This window comes from Geotrypetes seraphini, chromosome 1 (genome assembly GCF_902459505.1).
Source record: "Geotrypetes seraphini chromosome 1, aGeoSer1.1, whole genome shotgun sequence".
In the NCBI taxonomy this organism is placed as follows: Eukaryota; Metazoa; Chordata; class Amphibia; order Gymnophiona; family Dermophiidae; genus Geotrypetes; species Geotrypetes seraphini.
In genome coordinates this window covers 274,217,537-274,238,575 of record NC_047084.1, presented here as the reverse complement: position 1 = coordinate 274,238,575, position 21,039 = coordinate 274,217,537, and the positions used below count along the sequence as shown (strand labels likewise).

Below are 21,039 nucleotides of genomic sequence, written 5' to 3'. Positions count from 1 at the left end.
GCCTTAGTCGCCATCAAACAAAGACTGATCACTGCCATTGTGTTCCAAATCATGACATATGGCTGCGAGACATGGACACTCACAAAAGCAGATAGAAGAAAAATGGATGCCTTTGAGTTGTGGTGTTGGAGAAGACTTCTATGAATCACATGGATGGCTAGGATCACTAACAAAGATGTTCTTGATCATATAAACCCAGAGTTGTCCCTGGAAGGCAAGATTACCAGACAGAAACAGACCTATTTTGGAAATGTGATGTGAACAAATTCACTAGAAAAGGAGATGCTGCTCAGAATAGTCAATGGTAAAAGGAAGCAGGGAAGACCAAAGACTTGTGGGCTAGATACCGCAAAAACAATGACACAGGAATGAACATCAAGCAATTGAAAGAAGCTGTGGAAAACAGGGAAACATGGCGAGAACTGGCCTACAGAGATCCAAGGATTGAACAGAAATGAATAGATAGTAGTAGTAATTGTAGTTTTTATTATGTTTATTCTATTAAAGTTGTGTATGTTTCTTTTGTAATTTTTTTAGGATTGTAGATAAGGTGGAATAAATGGAATTTTTCCTACTTATGCACATAGCTTACAGAATACTTCAAGTTATATGCATTACATGTTGCACATAGAGCTGCCCATACGCCTGCTGTTGACCTTGCATTATGCCATTATTCTATAATGGAATCTGGGCACCCAGTGGGATGCTGTTATAGAATAGACACTCTTGCACAGCATCGGGGTGCCCAATTATAGACATACCCCCTTAGCATACCTGCTACCTCTGGCTTTGCTGGTAAGTCTCATTAGACCTCATAGGAAGAGCGGGACTTATGTGTGATTGTATATAATGATGGTGGCCAAACAGGTTGAAAAGGTGACGGCGAAAGCTAGAATAATGCTAGGTTGCATAGGGAGAGGTATGGCTAGTAGGAAAAAGGAGGTATTGATGCCTCTATATAAGACTGGTGAGACCTCATTTAGAATATTGTGTACAATTCTGGAGGCCGCACCTTCAAAAAGATATAAAAAGGATGGAGTAGGTCCAGAGGAAGGCTACTAAAATGGTATGTGGTCTTCGTGATAAGGCGTATGGGGACAGACTTTGGAGGAAATGCGGGAGAGGAGAGATATGATAGACGTTTAAATACCTACATAATATAAATGTGTATGAGTCAAGTCTCTTTCATTTGAAAGGAAACTCTGCAGTGAGTGGGCATAGGATGACATTAAGAGGTGATAAGCTCCAGAGTAATCTGAGGAAATACTTTTTTTACAGAAAGGGTGGTAGATGCATGGAACAGTCTCCCGGAAGAGGTGGTGGAAACAGAGACTGTCTGAATTCAAGAGGGCCTGGGATAGGAATGTGGGATATCTCAGAGAGAGAAAGAAATAATGGTTATTGCGGATGGGCAGACTAGATGGGCTATTTGGCCTTTATCTGCCGTCATGTTTCTATCTACTAAGCTTTATTTCCCATAGATGGTAGAAGGAAAAGCCTAAGTAAATGAGGCCTATTGTGTTACTTTTGTTGTAAGGTACTCTGTAATATAGGATTTGGGAGATGCTTTGAGTAAGAACAAGATGAGCATGTTCAAGGGATGGTAGAGATTTATTTATATATTCATCTATTGATCACCACGATAAATCTGTCTGCTCTCAAAGGCTTACAGTAGAAACAATAGATAGATTTACACATCTCCTTCACAGTTTGGCATGAAATGACAGCAGTGTTGCAGTTTTGGCAGAGGTCAAGCCTGCCTAAGTGTGAAGCTGCTTCAGACTCTTCCAAATTTTCATGGAGAGGGCAATTTTTTCAAGTGTTCCTGCCCAGTATACTAATAAACTTATATATGTATAGTCTATATGCACATAAATTAAACTGATTTTAACAGAGATGTTGCTGGGTTAGGCTTGGAGAAGGAGAAAAAAAATTTGTGTGTAAATTAATCCTGAAAAACTGTACAGTATATGCTAAAGCACAGGTGGGCTGGGAACACCATCTTGTTCTATATGGGCTAAATGACTTGGAATTGGATTTATTATTTTTGATGTACTGCTATTAAGTGGTGTACAATACAATAAATTTAAAACAATTACATAATATACCATGTTTACAAAAAATACAAATGTACATTACCATAAGAATGGGATACACGGATCAGCTTTCCTAAGTGCTAAAAATTAAAGGTCTGAAATTCAAAAGATTTATGCTCCTAACTTTAAGAATTGTGTTCATAAATTGGTCTCCTTGAAAAGTTAAGTAGGGTTGAGTACATAATTTTTTACTCAGGATTTCACAAAACTCTTAAATTTTAGGAGCATAAAAAGTGGGTGGCAACAGGGGTAAATAGGTAGGGAAAACTTCTGCCCTACTCCCTGAATCGACCGCTTTGCTCACAAGTAGAAAAGCAATTACGCATGTTCTCAGGACGTGCCCTCCACCTAGAGAGGGTCCAAGAAAGATCTTACTCACATTACCTACCATTTCTCTGGAACAAAGTACCTACCAAAATTAGATTACTAGAAGGTCTACTGAACTTCAGGAAGGCAATAAAAACCTCACCTCTTCCCCTGACCTCTATGAGAGAGGACCATACCATGTTTTCTTACACAGTGCTCTTCCACACTCTGTCATACCGTTTTCCCATCTTTGCCCTACTACACCATATTAGGCCATACTATGTTTACCATACTATCTGCCTGCCATGCTACAATCTCTCATACTGTATTTACCACATAATGTGGCTGTCCTAAATCTTCTATGCAATGCATGCACCTCCCTTACCATTTTTTGTCAAGTCGTGTCATGCTATGTCAGCCATGCTTCTTAAAACTATGTTTACCATGCTATGTTCTGCCATACTATAATTGCTACACTATGGGTTCCTTTTATGAAGGTGTGCAAGCAGTTTTACGGCATGCACTGGATTTTGCGCGCTAGCTGAAAATCTACCGCCTGCTCAAAAGGAGGCGGTAGCGGCTAGCACGCATGGCAATTTAGCGTGCGTTATTCTGCTTGTTAAGGCCCTAGCGCACCTTCGTAAAACCTAGCGCACCTTCGTAAAAGGAGCCCTATGTCTCACCATACCATGTTAATCACATTATGCCTTACCTTGATTGTTAACTATGTTAGCCTGGCAAATTTTGTCTGATGGAGATTTTAATTTAATTTAAATTTTATTTTATTTCTTATATACCGCTATACCGTGAAGTTCAAAGCGGTTTACAATGAAGATAGATTAAAGATACATTAAAATAAAATAAATAAAAATGGTACTTTGGATTTCCCTAGCTGTCCCGAAGGCTCACAATCTAGATGGTAATCTTCTACCACACTGAAAATATGGTGCAGGGGTTATTGTTGCAGCCTCAGCAATCTGGAGTTGTGGGTTCAAGCCCACGCTATTCCTTTTGAACCTGGGCAGATTGCTTGGTCCCCCATTGCCCCAAGAATATTAGGTAGATTGTATGCCCACAGGTACAGACAAGGAAAAATTGCTTCAGTTCCTGAACAAATTCATTTCAACCATTCTAAGTTCCCCTGGGAAAATGGCATAGAAAACTGAATAAATAAATAAAAGTAGTTAGAAACTAGTACATATTTTTAGTAATAAGCTCATAAATCTAGGCAGATGAATAGCAGGCCTAAGTTTATTTGCATAACTTTTCAGCTGAAAATTCATCTTAATTTAGGAACTTAAAAGTTATGCTTATAAGTGTGCTGAAAACAGGGCACAAATCGAGAATCTCAGCATTTTCTAAATATTGGGGCCTTAAATGATTTGGCTTTTTAGGGGGGGAATGCTCATCGTAAGTAATTTTTTTGCCATTTTTATTGAAAAAATACAGAATTATTGATATGAATCATTAGAATTAGAAACAGATTGTTTTTAGATATGTCCTTGTGAAATTAGCATACTTATAGAATGTAAATAATGTTTGCTAACACTATAGAAGCTAAATATAACATATACCACAAAACAACCCATGACTATGCTTGATCCCTTCCATCATTCATAAATTTTAACATTCTAGATATCGGCCAATGAATTGTCTTGGAGATCAGATGTTCACTAATGGTCAGACTGTGAACCTGCAGGCCGTGGTAAAGGATGCTGGTACGATACAGAAGCTTTTAGCTCTCATGGCTCAGAAGCAACAACTGAATCCCCAGCTCTTGGAGACTGAAACTGAGGTAAGCACATGTCAATCTGATTTTATGGTAAAAACATTTTTGATTTGTGGGGTCTTTTACTAAAGATTAGTGCATGTTATCTACTTTTATTCCTATCAGCCCAGTGGCCGGGGATAAAAAAACCAAACAACAAACCCTAATGCGGATTGATAAGAGGGTCATAATTTTTTGCTTTTTCTCAAATTGTCTGTACTGTCAATTTATTTCACGTACGATTTGAAGGTGTTGAAATTGCAGTTGTCAGGGAGATGCTACTAAATTACATTTTTAGGAGATAATCCAGAGGTTTCTTATTTGTTTCTTTTTAAGTCAAAACACTTCATTTATACAGTACTCCTCTGAAATTCGCAGGGGTTCCGTTCCAGGAACCCCCGCGAATCTTGAAAAATTGCGAATTTCCTTAGCAAAGCAGCAGATGAATCCAGAGACTAGTGGGTATAGCTCACATCGACCAGCAGGTGGAGATAGAGAAACTGATTAACAGTTGGCCTTATAGCCTGGTGTTCCTCCTGTTGATTCAGTTTTGCTCTATCTCCCAGCAGGGGTTGAGCTAGCTCTCTAGCTCCTGGATTCTGGCTGGTGCCGGATAAATTGGTGTTCTTTTGGCTTCCTCTGTTGGGACTAGCTCTCTTCAGCAGGACAGGGGTGCCTGGCTGAGCGGTGCCGGCTTTGGGGGCTACACCTGGGCCCTCCCAGGTCCCTTCCCCACCCTCCCCTCCGGTTGATAGAGGGGTTTCCCTTGGACGCTGCAGGATTTTTCTTCATTCCAGTTGAAAAAACAAACAAAAAACATTCGTCCTGCCTGTGCTGAGCCATGCCGATTTTTGAGTCGGCTTTCAGTATAATTATCAACGGTTACCTGGCGTCCGGTGGGGCGGTCGGGAAATCAGGTGGTGAGTGATTTCTTCTTACTCTTGTTCGGCGTTGTCCTGAGTGTCGTTTCCGATTGCCGGTTTGGGTTGGGGGGAGGCGTTAGCGCGGCAGCTTTCTCCGCGTGTACAAAAAAAAAAAAATCTTCATTTGCCAGGATGGCGGCAGAGGCTAGTCAGCGGTGTTCGCGCTGTGGGAAGCGCAGAACACTGTCGGGCTTCTGCTCTGCCGGTTGTTCTGACACACCGGCAGAAGATGCGTTTTTGCAAGCGTGTGATGTCGCCATTTCCCGGGTCAGGGAAGCACGTTCAAAGTCCCCGGCTCTCGAGGTCGACTCGGGTTTGCTGCAGGGCTCGTCCACGCCTGCGGGGGCTTCAGCGGCGGTCGGGGAGACGGGAGCGTTAGAAGGAGTCGCGGCTCCGCTCCCAGGCGCTGATCAGATCGGTTCAGCATCGCTTAGGTGGGGCTCGTTCTCTCCGGAATTTATTATGCTGTTGCACCAGGCTTTCATGTTGCAGAGCTCTCAGCCTGCTCAGCCGGTGCCTCTGACCGGTCCGTCTCTTCCTGGGCCTTCTACTTCTACTTCTTTTTTGAATTATAATAGTACAAGACCAACTGCGGGTGCTGTGGGGTCTCCAGGGCAGGCGCAAGTAGTGAAGAAACGCAGACTCGCGACCGCAGACGCAGATGATACGTTTTCTGTATCCCCTTTTTCTCTTCCTGAATCGTTAGAGGAAGGTGAAGTCTTGGATTGGGAAGCAGAGGATCCCCCGGTCGAGAAGTGGATGACCCTTCCGCTCTCCGTCTCTTTCATAGAGAAGAGCTTTCTTCCTTAATTTCAAAGGCATTGCAAGGTTTAAACATCTCTCAGGAAGACACTAAGGTGTCTAGTAACCCCCTTATGGCAGGAACACGTAGGCCGCCTAAGTCCTTTCCGGTGCATGAAGCCATGCAGGAGCTAATCTCGGCACAATGGGATACGCCGGAGGCCAGCCTACGAGTGGCAAAGGCCATGCGGCTCTTGTATCCGGTTAACCAGACCGAACTCGAGAAGTTTAGGTTGCCCAGGGTGGACGCTCTGGTGGCAGCGGTGACTAAAAAGACTACCTTGCCGGTGGAAGGGGGGGTTACACTGAAAGATGTACAGGATAGGAAGATTGAATCTTCACTGAAAATGTCCTTTGAGGTTGCTGCAGTTACCTTACAGGCCGCGATTTGCAGCTCTTATGCGGCGCGAGCGTGTCTGCAGTGGTCTCAAGGGATGGCGTCAGCATATTTGTTGGCGGGGAAGCAAGTACCGGAGCACCTTCGTGCTCATTCGACTCGAGCATTAGCTACGTCTTGGGCGGAATCCGGGGGTTTGTCTCTGGAGGAAATTTGCCGGGCAGCCACTTGGTCGTCTAGGAATACCTTTTCGAAGCATTACCGTTTAGATGTAGCGGCCCGTGCGGAAGCATCTTTTGGCGCTTCAGTGCTGACAGAGGCGGCATTGTCTTCCCACCCAGTTTGAGTTTGCTTTGCTACATCCCACTAGTCTCTGGATTCATCTGCTGCTTTGCTAAGGAATGTAAAATTATGTTCTTACCTGTTAATTTTCTTTCCTTTATAAGCAGCAGATGAATCCAGAGCCCCTCCCCAGTGGACGGTTGGTCTGAGTGTTAGTTGGTATTTTCAGTTGGGGAACGGTTGGTAATTGTCTTATTACATTTCTGAGTTACATATTTACTACTGGAATGAAGTTTTGTAAATGCTCATTCTCCTTTCTCGGGAGGCTTGGGCAAGATGCATAACTGAATCAACAGGAGGAACACCAGGCTATAAGGCCAACTGTTAATCAGTTTCTCTATCTCCACCTGCTGGTCGATGTGAGCTATACCCACTAGTCTCTGGATTCATCTGCTGCTTATAAAGGAAAGAAAATTAACAGGTAAGAACATAATTTTACAATGTTTTCTTTTTCGTGGGGGAGACTGGAGAGGACAGCTGGAGAGGCAGGAGAGAGCGCCGACAAGTGAAGGAAATCACTCACTGTATGCTCCGAACGACTCTTCCTGCACTAAAGCCAGGCCTTACCAATCAGGAGCTGCTTTCTGGAAGACTGGAAAGTGGTGAATGTTACGCCGATCTTCAAGAAAGGTTCGAGAGGAGATCCAGGAAACTACAGACCGGTGAGTCTGACCTCGGTACCGGGAAAGATGGTAGAGGCGCTGATAAAGGACTGCATCATTGATCTCCTTGACTGACACAATCTGAGAAGGACCAGCCAGCACGGCTTCAGCAAAGGAAGATCTTGCTTGACGAACTTGCTGCACTTCTTCAAGGGAGTAAATAGGCAGCTAGACAAAGGTGACCCAGTCGACATTGTATATCTGGATTTTCAGAAGGCGTTCAACAAAGTCCCACATGAACAACTACTTCGAAAAATTGTGAGCCATGGAATCGAGGGTGAAATACTCACGTGGATAAAAAAAAACTGGTTGGCGGATAGAAATAGAGAGTGGGGGTAAATGAGCAATACTCGGACTGAAAAAGTGTCATGAGTGGAGTGCCACAGGGTACGGTGCTTGGACCCGTGCTCTTCAACATATTTATAAACGTCTTAGAAATTGGTACGATGAGCGAAGTGATTAAATTTGCAGATGATACGAAGTTATTCAGAGTAGTGAAGACACAGAAGGATTGCGAAGACCTGCAACATGACATAAACACGCTCGAGAAATGGGCTGCGACATGGCAAATGAGGTTTAACGTGGATAAGTGTAAGGTGATGCACGTCAGTAACAAAAATCTTAAACATGAATACAGGATGTCCTGTGCAGAACTCGGAAAGATCCCCCAGGAAAGAGAATTGGGAGTACTGGTCGACAAGTCAATAAAGCCGTCTGTGCAATGAGTGGCGGCAGCGAAAAGGGCACTCAGAATGCTAGGAATGATTAAGAAGGGGATCACGAACAGATCGGAGAAGGTTATCATGCCGCTGCACTGGTCGCCTTACATGAAGGACACAGTACTACTCGAAAGGGTCCAGAGAAGAGCGACTAAAATGGTTAAGGGGCTGGAGGAATTGCCATACAGTGAGAGATTAGAGAAACTGGGCCTCTTCTCCCTTGAAAAGAGGAGATTGAGAGGGGACATGATCGAAACATTCAAGATGATGAAGGGAATAGACTTAGTAGATAAAGACAGGTTGTTCACTCTCTCCAAGGTAGAGAGAACGAGAGGGCACTCTCTAAAGTTAAAAGGGGATAGATTCCGTACAAACGTAAGGAAGTTCTTCTTCACCCAGAGAGTGGTAGAAATCTGGAACGCTCTTCCGGAGGCTGTTATAGGGGAAAACACCCTCTAGGGATTCAAGACAAAGTTAGACAAGTCCCTGCTAAACCAGAATGCACACAGGTAAGGCTAGTCTCAGTTAGGGCACTGGTCTTTCACCTAAGGGTCGCCGCGTGAGCGGACTGCTGGGCACGATGGACCACTGGTCTGTCCCAGCAGCGGCAATTCTTATGTTCTTATGTATGTTTCGTCATGGCAGATGAGGAAGATGTGTCTGAGAGTACACTAGAGTGGCCAGTTGTTTCACCACTGTATGTTTGCTGTAACATTTCAAGAGTTTCCCAAGTTGAACACAAAATTCAATCACACACCTCTGGTGTACTCTCACAGAAACATCTTACTCATCTGCCATGACGAAACGTATGAAGTTCTTCCTCTCGCTGTGACCTAAGAACATAAGAAATGCCTCTGCTGGGTCAGACCCGAGGTCCATCGTGCCCAGCAGTCCGCTCACGCGGCGGCCCAACAGGTCCAGGACCTATGCAGTAATCTTCTATCTATACCCCTCTATCCCCATTTCCAGTAGGAATTTGTCCAATCCTTTCTTGAACCCCAGTACCGTACTCTGCCTTATAACGTCCTCTGGAAGCGCATTCCAGGTGTCCACCACACGTTGGGTAAAGAAGAACTTCCTAGCATTTGTTTTGAATCTGTCCCCTTTCAACTTTTCCGAATGCCCTCTTGTTCTCTTATTTTTCGAAAGTTCGAAGAATCTGTCCCTCTCTACTCTCTCTATGCCCTTCATGATCTTGTAAGTCTCTATCATATCCCCTCTAAGTCTCCTCTTCTCCAGGGAAAAGAGACCCAGCTTCTCCAATCTCTCAGAATATGACAGGTTTTCCATACCTATTATCAGACGTGTTGCTCTCCTTTGAACCCTCTCGACTAACGCCATATCCTTCTTAAGATACGGCGACCAATATTGGACGCAGTACTCCAAATGCGGGCGCACTATCGCCCGATACAACGGCAGGATAACTTCTTTCGTTCTGGCTGTAATACCCTTTTTGATTATACCAAGCATTCTATTCGCTCTCTTAGCGGCCGCTGCACACTGTGCCGACGGCTTCATTGTCATGTCCACCATTACCCTCAAGTCCCTTTCCTGGGTACTCTTATTCAATAACATCCCTCCCATTGTATAGTTGTACCTCGAGTTTCTGCTCCCCACATGTAATACTTTACATTTTTCAATGTTGAACTTCATCTGCCATTTCGCCGCCCATTCTTCTAATTTGTTCAAGTCCCTTTGCAACTTTTCGCAGTCCTCTGTAGTCCGAGCTCCATTAAATAGTTTGGTGTCGTCCGCAAATTTTATTATCTTGCACTTCGTTCCTGTTTCTAGATCATTTATGAAGATATTAAATAACAGCGGCCCGAGCACCGAGCCCTGCGGGACACCACTCGTGACCCTCCTCCAGTCGGAGTAGTGACCCTTCACTCCTACCCTTTGTTTTCTACCCTCCAACCAGTTTCTGATCCATCTATGTACGTCTCCTTCCACCCCATGGTTCTTCAGTTTCCGGAGTAGACATTCATGGGGCACCTTGTCAAAGGCTTTTTGGAAATCTAGATATATGATGTCTATGGGGTCTCCTTTGTCCATCCGTTTGTTGATCCCTTCGAAGAAGTGCAATAAGTTCGTTAGGCACGATCTTCCCTTGCAGAAACCATGCTGGCTGGTTATCAGAAGTTCATTTTTTTCAAAATGTTGATCGATGTTTTCTTTTATCAGTGCTTCTGCCATTTTCCCCGGAACCGAAGTCAGGCTCACCGGCCTGTAGTTTCCCGGGTCACCTCTTGATCCCTTTTTAAAGATGGGCGTAACGTTGGCTATCTTCCAATCTTCCGGGATCTCGCCTGTTTTCAGGGATAAGTTGCAAATTTGCTGCAGTAGTTCCGCTATCTCCTCCTTTAATTCCTTCAGAACCCTTGGATGTATGCCATCCGGACCCGGGGATTTGTCAGTTTTTAGTTTTTCTATCTGCCTACGAACGTCCTCAAGGCTCACTTCTATGGATGTTAATTTTTCTGCCTGACTTCCGTTGAAGAATTGCTCAGGTTCCGGTATGTTGGACGTGTTTTCGTTTGTAAATACAGACGAGAAGAACATGTTAAGCCTTTCTGCCACTACCTTCTCCTCCTTCACCACTCCCTTCCTGTCTCCGTCGTCCAGCGGTCCCACTTCCTCTCTAGCCGGCTGCTTCCCTTTAACATATCTGAAGAATGGTTTGAAATTTCTTGCTCCCCTGGCTAGCCTCTCTTCATACTCTCTTTTGGCTTTCCGAACCTCACGGTGACATTCTTTTTGATGCTTCTTGTGCTCTTTCCAGTTCCCCTCAGTTTTGTCCTTTTTCCATTTCTTGAATGATTTTTTCTTATTGCCTATCGCTTCCTTCACTGTTTTGGTTATCCACGCCGGGTCTTTTGTTCGATTCTTTTTACACCCCTTCCTGAATCTGGGGATATACAGATTTTGCGCCTCGCTCACCATGTCCCTGAAGAAGGACCAGGCATGATTTACCGTTAGCCATGTTTTGGAAGTGTTCCTAAGTTTCTTCCTTACCAATTTCCTCATTGCTTCGTAGTTTCCTTTCCTGAAGTTAAAAGTTGTCGCAATGGATCTCTTGCCTTTTGACACTCCTACCTCAACCTTGAACTTGATCATATTATGATCGCTGTTTCCCAACGGTCCCACTACTTCTACTTCCTTTGCAGGTCCCCTTAACCCATTTAGGATTAGATCCAGAGTGGCATTTCCTCTCGTCGGTTCTCTAACAAGCTGTTCCATGAAACAATCCTGTGTAGCTTCCAGGAATTTTGTCTCCCTAGCGCATTTCGAGCTTCCAAGCCTCCAGTCTATCCCAGGGTAGTTGAAGTCTCCCATAATAACCGTGTTGCCGCTTTTGCATTCACGCTTCATCTCGGCTTCCATTTCCTCATCGATATCTCTGGTTTGCCCCGGTGGGCGATAAAATAGGCCCATCTTTATTTCAGGCCCTTTCCTTCCCGGTATTTTAACCCATAGAGATTCCGGCTTGCTGGCCGTCTCTGCTGTGTCCATTTGTGTGGATTGTATGCCTTCTTTTATGTATAGGGCTATTCCACCTCCTTTTTGTCCTGTTCTGTCCTGGCGATAGAGCTTGTATCCCGGTAGTGCTGTATCCCATTTGCTTTCCTCATTCCACCATGTTTCAGAGATTCCAATAATGTCGATGTCTTCTGCGTTGGCCATGGCTTCTAGTTCCCCCAATGAAGACTACAGCAGTCCAACTGTAAGTTCAGAAACGTCAGTATATGAGCTTCACAAGAACCAGCACAGGGTTGCCACGTCTACTTCTTGGAAACAAAAAAAAGGCAGTCACATCACTTTTCAGTCAGCCCTCATATATTGATAAGAGAGAGTAACGGGAATTAGAAAATAAGGGGACTAATTTCTTTAAACAGTTTATTGATGACAGCATAAGCAGTAGTAACAAATAGTAAACACTGCCAACAAAATACAGACAGGTAGAATCAGAGAAAGGAAAAAAAAAATTCCAGGTCCTCAAAAAAAATATTTTTTTTCATAATAATTTAATGTACCCTCCTTATTCCCACAACTTCCCTCCTCCACCCCTGATATCAATCCAGGAAAAATGACTAGGGGACCTGGACTCTTATGGCCTTCAGAAATGTAAAGCCCTCCTATCCGTGTACCCCCAGAAATTTTCAAGTGCAGCCACTAAGTTAATTGTACATTGCTAAACAACAAATCAGCCTAACACATTCAACAGTAAACTACGTCCCTGCAGGGGAAGAGATTGCAAATAAACATTCCAAATTAGCAAAAATTTTCTTCGGTGCCCTGGATGCCCTTCCACCATCCGTTCCTCCCAGGTCACCAAGGTATGCAGTTCATTCCTCCACTTCCAAAAAGATGGTGGGTCAGCGGAAGTCCAGGATTGCAAAATGCATTTATGTGCAAGGAGACACGCCTTATGACACAACAGGCGGGCCCCTCTGGGCAGTTTTCAAAATGCTCTGGGTAGATCTAAGATCATCTATTCCACTGTACCCTGTATTGGTTTCCCCAAGAGGTGTTGATAAGGGACTAATTTAAAGAAAGTTGCATGTGAAATCAGGAAAGTGCTTGATTATTATCTCAGCTAAGGTAGGAGTAGATAAGCGTGTCCTGCCTACAGTACTTGAAGCCAGTGTTACTCCTTATATGTGTGTGTAGCTAGCAAGTTAGTTACTTCTTCCAATAAAAGCCTGGGTGAACAGCTAGGCTTTCACTTGTTTCCTGAAGTAGAGGGGGTCTTGTGTGCACTGCCTTGAGCACAAAACGATGATAAATCCTAATAAATAAATTCATTTGCAACTACATTAACTTCCTTTATTTTGGAAAATACATTTTTAAATCCTGACAAATGCCTTATAAAGTAGAGAGTTACGCGGGGACAGAAATCGAGCCCATCCCCACTGGAAATCAAATCCATCCCCGCTGGAATCAGACCGTCCCGGCAAGTAATCTTTTTCGTTCTCTCCCATCCCATAAACTTCAGAAGTAATTATTTCATTTAATTATGCTACTGAATTAAAGTCTCTGGTGAAGAGCCATTTACAAATAAGCAAAGACACTTTATTAATTTGGAAATATTAATTGGGAAGAATACATACTTTGTAAATGGGTCTCTGCCAGAGCCTCTAGAGTAAATATAAAATATAAATATTCCAGTTGATGAGAACCCTCAATCTATGTCAGCTGAGGGCTTTCTCTGAAGGTGGCCTGGGGTCCCTTTTGCCAAGTTTGGCAGGATCTGTAAACAGCGTCCCTAAGTCACAGATGCTGGCATCTCAGTGGCTCAGGAATGCTGCCAGCGACTGCTACGCTTGGTGGAGGGGAGTTCTGTTCTCCTTTGGAGGAGGTCCTTAGCTGGCTGTGCTTGGGAATCCCCACCAGCCTCAGCAAGGGTCAGCAATTACTTCAGCACTGGTGAAATAAACCAGAAATGCATTTCTTTTTCTGTTGAACACAATACATTTCCCAAAGATAATATATTTCAGTCAATAAATTTCTTTTTTGCCTTTGTGATCTGAAGATTATTTTTCCATCCAAGTTGGTTCCAGTTTCTCTTTTTTCTGCTTTCCTGTCTTCTGCAGATTATTCAAGTGGTTGCTGTCCATTGGTTCCTCCTACCATGGTCCAGAATTTCTCTCTTCCCTCCCTCCCATTGTATAGCATCCTTGTTCCCTTCTGTCCTTTTTCCCCTCCTCACTCTTGCACAGCATTTCTTCCTCTCTCCTCCACCCCCATGTGCAGCATGTCTCCCTCTCTCTCTCACTGTCCACCATCTCTTTCTCTCCTCCACCCCCATGTGCAACATGTCTCCCTCTCTCTCTCACTGTCCACCATCTCTTTCTCTCATTCCCTCCTTTACTGCAAAGGAAGTGGGGAAATAGAGAGAGAAGGATCCAGGGTGCATCTCTCTTACCTCCTCTACTGCCACATCCAACATTTTTCCCTCTCTCATCCCTGGACAATATGCAGCCTCTTTTCTCCCCATGCTCAACATTTCTTCTTCTATCACCTCTCTCCAGCAACATGCCACATTTCTCCTTCCATTCTCTCCACATTCCTCCATCTTGCTAGCAGCTCTGCACGGGCAGGAGCAACCTTCCTTCTCGCCGGCCCGCATAGAGCAAAGGAAGGTCACTCCTGCCACATTTTACCACTGGTCCACCAGGGATTCTAAAGGGAAGGCGGGAGGGAGATAAAATTCTTAGAATCGACTGGGACAGGAGGCAGGAGGGATCCCTCCTATCGTGGCCCACAAGGCCTCACAGCAGGCCCTGCAAAGGCCTGCAAAGGGTTTGGGGGGGGGGGGGGTCAGCACTGACATGAATATAAACCAAGCCCACCCATTTTTGGGTCATTTTTTGGCCCAAAAATCTGTTTATATTTTAGTATATACGGTAATCATCCTGTAACCCAGTTCCTAGTATGAAAAGGAAGTGACTCCTTCCAAACTGTTGTTAGTCAATGTGTGCACAAGAGTACTGATATAAAACTCTGCAATAAATGGACAATAAAATGCCTGACTTCTGTCAGGCCATAAAATCAACATTTTATAATATTCAACTGAGAACTTTCCTACCTTGGCCATTCCTTTGGTTCCTTATCCATAGGCCTATCCTGAAGAGCTGCTCCTTTCTGCTATGGGCTTCTATCTTGTTTCTGCTCTGGGTTTTTACTTCCCCCTGTCTGGACCATGCTGCTCTGGTTAAGCAGTCTAGAGCTTGAACTCTCTTAATGTAGTCTATGTTTTGTGTTATGAAATATGATATCAAGTGATATTGTGATAGTGTAAGAGATTGCTATAATGAGATTTGCTCTGTAAATGAAATATGTTATCTGGCAATGTGTTGAGCCTTATAAGTTACCATAGTAGATTTTTGTTATTTATTAGTGTTGTGTGATATGCATTTTAATTGTTTTTATTATGTAATCCGCTTTGGCATACTAGAAATAAACTAAGTGTATTTAAGGAGAACCAGGGTATTCTACATGTTCCATCGCAATGGAGTTTGCTCTTAACTACCTACTTTCCTTCTTCTGCCCTCTTTGTTCTTCCTTCCTATTTTACTTTTCATGTCTGGCATCAAGATTTCCAAAGCAGCAGAACTTGCTCATGGTAATGATGGCAGCTCAAGTTTTCAGGAGACTGAAGCAACTAACTGTTCTACAAAAATTGAACTCTTTGTGATTTTACACTTCACTCAGTACCTCCCCTTGGCTCTTTTTCTCCAGGTGGAAAATCAGCACTCAGAATCTATGGATCATGCTTTCCTGTCCATGATCCCAGGACAGACCTTAACAGAGAAGCTGTACAATGCCTGGATTCAGCTGCAGAGTCATGTCAATATTGTGTTTGATAGTGACATGGACAAGCTAAAGACAGATAAATACCCTGGCATCCGTCAGGTGAGTGGTGCTGTTACTTTCTTCTTTATCCAGACCGGCACAGAAACTGATGGGTAATAGCTCACCACGACCAGCAGGTGGAGACTGAGACACAAACTTCAGGCTGTAGTACAAGTGGGCTATGCAGTCCCAAGTACAGACAGTCTTCTCTCAGTCTCCAGCAGGTGGAGGTGGTAAGTCTGTGCAGTCTTTCCCTGGTTTAATATAGGGTTGTTGGATTTTGTTTAAATTGACCTTCTTATCCCTGTTTGTGGTGCCGAATTGAGCTTGGCATCCATTAGTGCTGTTACTCTCTTGCACTTCCCAATAATTCTTCTTCAAACATTTAAAGATGATAAAAATCTGGAAGAGTGCATTAAAAAGCCATCACAGTCTTTTTATTGTTTTACTTATGTGCTTGAAATAAGACACTATTAAGTATAGGTGATTTTTTTTTTCTTGAAACTGTCTTGTCACTGATGAAAGAATCTCAAACATAGAAGAGTGAACCTACGGCATGTATCAAGATAGTGACATCTCTGTGCACAGGGTTCCTTGCTATAACCCATATGCAGGAGGGCCAGGACTCAGCCCTCAAATGGGGATAAGTGCAAATGTCAGTATGCTTAGTCTTTTTCTGTATTAACTTCCAAATCATAATTATTTCTTGTCCAACTGCAATTCCTGTAATGATGATTACCCTTGAGCATACAATATTCACCTCTCTTGTAATCTCTGGTTAAAATGTAGGAAAGAGCGAACCTTAGATGTTGAAATCCTTGGTGTTAGACTGCTGTTTTTAAAGTGGTGATGAGTGACAGGTAATTGGAGTAATGACATAGGAGGAGTAATCTAGGGAGTTAAAGCAAAAGGCTGAAAAATAGGGAATCTAAGGTTAAAATCCCATTCCTCCCACTGACGCTTTGTGACTTTGAGCAAATCACCTCACCGCCTTTGCCATCCAGCAATTAATGCTAGTTATGTACCTGAGGTAATTTGATAAATATTATTCTGCAAGAAAAGGTGTTTCATAACATGTAAGCTTTCTGAAGATGCCCTGGAAATTTATGTCCTTTTGCGTCTATTTTTTTTGCAGATCTTGGAAAAGAAGGAGGGCCTGTTCAGGAAGCATATGATGGGAAAACGTGTGGACTATGCTGCCCGCTCAGTTATCTGCCCAGATATGTACATCAACACGAATGAAATTGGGATTCCTATGGTACAAGAGGAACCCTTTGTGGGAAACCATACCATGTATCTGCTAAACTCCTTTATACATGAACACCATCCTTCTTTCAGTTTCTGGTCTTGCTAACTAAGCTGCGTTAGGCTTTTTTATTGCCAGCCACAGCGGTATTGGCTCTGACGCTCATAGAATTCCAATGAGTGTTGGAACTAATACCGCCATGGCTGGCGATTAAAAAAAAAAAAAAAAAAAAAGCCTAACACGGCTTCATAAAAGGTGGCCTAAGTTAGTATACAGTGTCGGAATCTTTAAAATAATTTAAACAGTATTTTTTTTTTTATTAAAGGCAAATTGAACCCTTCATAATCACAAATAGTATACAGATAAAAAATATTCTATAAAACTGCACATGCAATGAATAAACTAGGTGTAACAATTGTAGACTACAATATTTCAAAACCACTCCATTAAATAACCACCAGTTACCATTGCTAATACTATAATTGTAGGTTATACATTAAAACGAAACATCTTGTGGTAAATGCATTGAAATGGATTAGAACCCACCCAAACAATGTGAGAGGAAAAAGAGACCTTGGCAACTGCACTAGAAGACAAAAATAATTTCTTTCTATAAGTGGTTCCTTTGTCATTCATTGGTCATCCTATCAGTTATTGTAGTTATTATTTTCTCCCTGCCCTCCCTGTGCCACTCTCTGTCCTTATTCATATGTTCATTTATACCTATTTCTTTCTATCTAGTGATAATATGTAAGCCGCTCAGACAAATATTTGATGTGTGGGATAGCAAGCTCTGAATAAAACTTGGTCATCTTAAAAAAATCAAACCCCCAAAAACTCTCCTGCTTCTAAACATTGTCCAAATTTAAATTGCAAAATAACTTCTTGCCATTGTAAATAATGCTATCTTACATTTATAATGAGATTGCCTTCATTTTAATGAAACAAAAAGAGCAGTTGTCTTAAATGCTTGACAGGACTGCCATTTTACCCATTAAATACTGGCTTCCTCAGGGGTATATTGTTAAATTACAATTTTCAAAATGAAGAACTTAGATCAAAAAGGGAAAAAAACCCCAACTAACAAAAGATCCAAGTGACCGAGTCAACATCTGCCTCTTTTGGTTACTGTGATCCTTTTTCCCATATTTTTAGGCATAAAACATGGATATTAAATGGTCTTAATTAAATTTGCGATTGGTCACTTGGATCTTTTGTTAGTTGGTATATTGTTAAATCAAATTTGTGTTCATTAGCTACACTCTATGCCCGTTCTTCAAAATGGTGCCCAAACCTAGAAAGACAAAAAATAAAATAAAAAAAAATTTAAACTTCATTGCCTGAATAATTTAGTCATAGAAAATACAGTACAGGTCTCATTTAGCTACAGGTCTCATTTAGCCTCAAGAGAGGAAGGCGTAAGGCAGGTAAAAAAGTGCAACAAAAAAATCAATTACATACAAAAAATGGGATCCCACAGACTTTCCCATTTACAAGTGGCTTACTATGTTCTGTCTTGAGTTCCTCCAATTTACAGACCCAAACTTGAAGTGAGGGGGGGGGCGTCTCTTGTCTTTTCCAAAATTAGGCCAGAGTGGTCTCATGGTATACACTGTTTCACCAGCTAATATGGTGAGTGATGCTGCCATGATGCTTATGTTATCACCTAATTGGAACTAGGTCTCCTAAAAATCCACAATATAGAAAGTACAGCAGAGATGGCCAAGCAATGCACACATAGAAAAAAATGTCATTGTGCTTTTTTTCTATACTGGCACCTAGACTTTGTAATGTTTTGACAACTGACCTAAGATTATTGGATGACTGCTTCTGTTTCATAAACATTTGAAGGCATGGTTTTTGTTACATCATTGTGATATTTAGGAGAAAACTTGTAGTCAATGAGGGGGATTTTAAGGAATGTGTTTAGTGAATATGGTAACTTTAAAGTTCCTATGAGTGCTTTGTGGCAGCATCTGCTAAATTAAATGAAATATGTCTTTTTTTCTAGAAGCATGAAATGTAACCAACATGTGTGCATCATTTGGCCACCTTTGTTGTATGTCACCCTTGAGCCTAAATCTGTCCTAATGGTGTATTTTACTAAGAACATAAGAAAAGCCATATTGGGTCAAAACAATGGTCCATCTGGCCCAGTCTCCTGTTTCTAAGTCACAAGTACCTGGCAGAAACCCAAATAGTAGCAACGTTCCTTGCTACTGATTCTAGGGCAAGCAGTGACTTCCCTCATGTCTATTTCAATAGCAGACTAAGTACTTTTCCGCCAGGAACTTATCAAAACCTTTTTTTAAACCCAGACATGCAAGTCTTTGCGCTGCATTCCTGATAGAAGCTGCTGATTCTTTTTGTAAAATTGCATCTACCCATGATGAAATAGGACCTTTTGAGTAAGAAATTGTGCTGGCCAGTTAGTAATGCCTTTTTTTTTTCTCTCTCTCTCTCTCTTGTTTAGGTGTTTGCTACTAAACTGACCTACCCTCAGCCAGTTACTCCCTGGAATGTACAGGAGCTCAGGCATGCAGTCATGAATGGACCCAACGTGCACCCAGGTGCCACTATGGTAATAAATGAAGACGGCTCTCGCACAGCTCTAAGTTCTACAAACCAAAGCCAGAGAGAGGCTGTGGCCAAGCAGCTCCTCACTCCATCCACAGGGACTCACAAAGGATTGAAGATAGTGAGTACTTTACTAAGTGAATGTTTGAATCATATTGAGGGAATTCAATAACTGGCCACTACAGTGTAGGCTCCTAGATGTAGAGCTTGAGTACCAATTCTATAATGGTATCTGGGTACCAAGATTCTGTTATAGAATAGTAGCAAATGTATTCTGTTATAGAATAGTAGCAAAAGTCAGCATCACCATGCTTACATTTAAGCATGCTTACTTAAGCCATATCATGTGCCTAAATATGGCACTTTAGTGCATAACTTATAATATTGTATAAGTTATACATGTAAATGCTGGTCTTGCTCCTGCTTCTCCCCTGTGAACGCCCCCTTAGATTTATGTGCTAAGAAAGTTTCATGTGTTATTTATAGACTAGCGCTGATCACTCATCTAGTACTTGCCCATGCACTTGTAAACTCACCTGCCTAAATGCTAGTAGTCTATAAATTTAAGCACTCAAAATGGTGCTTAAATTTAGATGCTATGTTATCGAGTGAAGGGGATTATGTACGACAGCCTTTTAACGAAACCCATTCAAACATTTTTTTATTTTTTATTAGAGAGTGGGGATCATAAGAAATTCATATTACCTACCTTAGGACACCTTTTTTTAAAAAAGCTAAATTATGTTAGTTAAGCACACCAAATAAAGAAACAAACATACATTTAAAAAATAAGCATACCCAGGAAATGCCAGTTGTTAAAATCAGACAGTAAGAATGTTTACCAAGGTAACATGCACAAAAATGAATTTCTCATATAACACATAAGTGTGTAAAGGGTAATTTTGTAATTGACCCCTGAGGACGGTGGTGCTATGGTGTAAATGGCAAGGTATGGCAAACTTTTCGCAGTCTGGGGAGTGTAAAGGAGCAAATTGTTGGTATATGCAAACAAAAACAGGAGAATGTAGATCTTTTTACATTTAAGAAAGTATGCAGCCAGCAGATGACCCAAGAAAAAAACTGTACATAACTACGGAGGGCGGAAAAGAAACACTATAAAATATGTGAGTTCTTGCTGGATCTTTAATAAGAATTTAGGTAATAAAAGTTGAATAAAAAAACGTAAAATTTGCAGAGGCATTTATTCAGAACTTTGCCTTTTATTTCTTGTCCTTAGCCCTGGGAATATTTTCTTTGTGGTCATTATGTCGGCAAGACAAGTCTTGGAGTTGCAAGCCCTGTTGTGCAGGGAGCCCTTCCTCTAGATCAGTGTTTTTTAACTCGGTCCTGGAGCATCCCCTTGCCAGTCAGGTTTTCAGGATATCCACAATGAATATGCATGAAAGAAATTTGCATATAATGGGACAGTTTATGCAAATTCAATGTGGATATCCTGAAAACCTGACTGGCAAGGGGGTACTCCAGGACTGAGTTGAGAAACACTAATCTAGAGGAACGGCTCCCTGCACAACAGGGCTTGCAACTCCAAGACTCGTCTTACTGACATAATGACCACAAAGAAAATATTCTCCAGGACCGAGTTGAGAAACACTCTAGATCATGGAGGTAGTTGTTTCCTTGCACACGGTCCTGTCCTTTTTGCTGAAGGTTGTTTCGGCATTTCTTATCAATCAAGAAGTAAGATTGCCAGCTGGATGTGAGGAGAGTCCTCATGTGTTATGTAGAGGTCACCAATGAGTTACGACTGTCGGACTACCTACCGGTATTTGTGCTCACCAGTCAGGCTAGACACGGTAGACTGGTGTCTAAGGTGACCATTTCAAGATGGATACAAATGACCATCTTGTCGGCATATATTGCCTGTGGCAAGCAATCACCAGCCTCCTTA

The 21,039-nt window shown here is 42.3% G+C and overlaps 1 protein-coding gene across 2 annotated transcripts in view; it reads left to right on the top strand.

Moving 5' to 3' along the window:
- The window catches only part of POLR1A (RNA polymerase I subunit A), a 232,973-nt gene that overhangs the window by 41,487 nt on the left and 170,447 nt on the right, over positions 1–21,039 (top strand). For both annotated transcript variants that reach the window (XM_033951847.1, XM_033951837.1), the window contains exons 9-12: positions 4,038–4,197; positions 15,194–15,367; positions 16,443–16,565; positions 19,027–19,251. In XM_033951847.1, the coding sequence (XP_033807738.1) occupies positions 4,038–4,197; positions 15,194–15,367; positions 16,443–16,565; positions 19,027–19,251 (682 nt within the window). The remainder of the gene's footprint in view (positions 1–4,037; positions 4,198–15,193; positions 15,368–16,442; positions 16,566–19,026; positions 19,252–21,039) is intronic.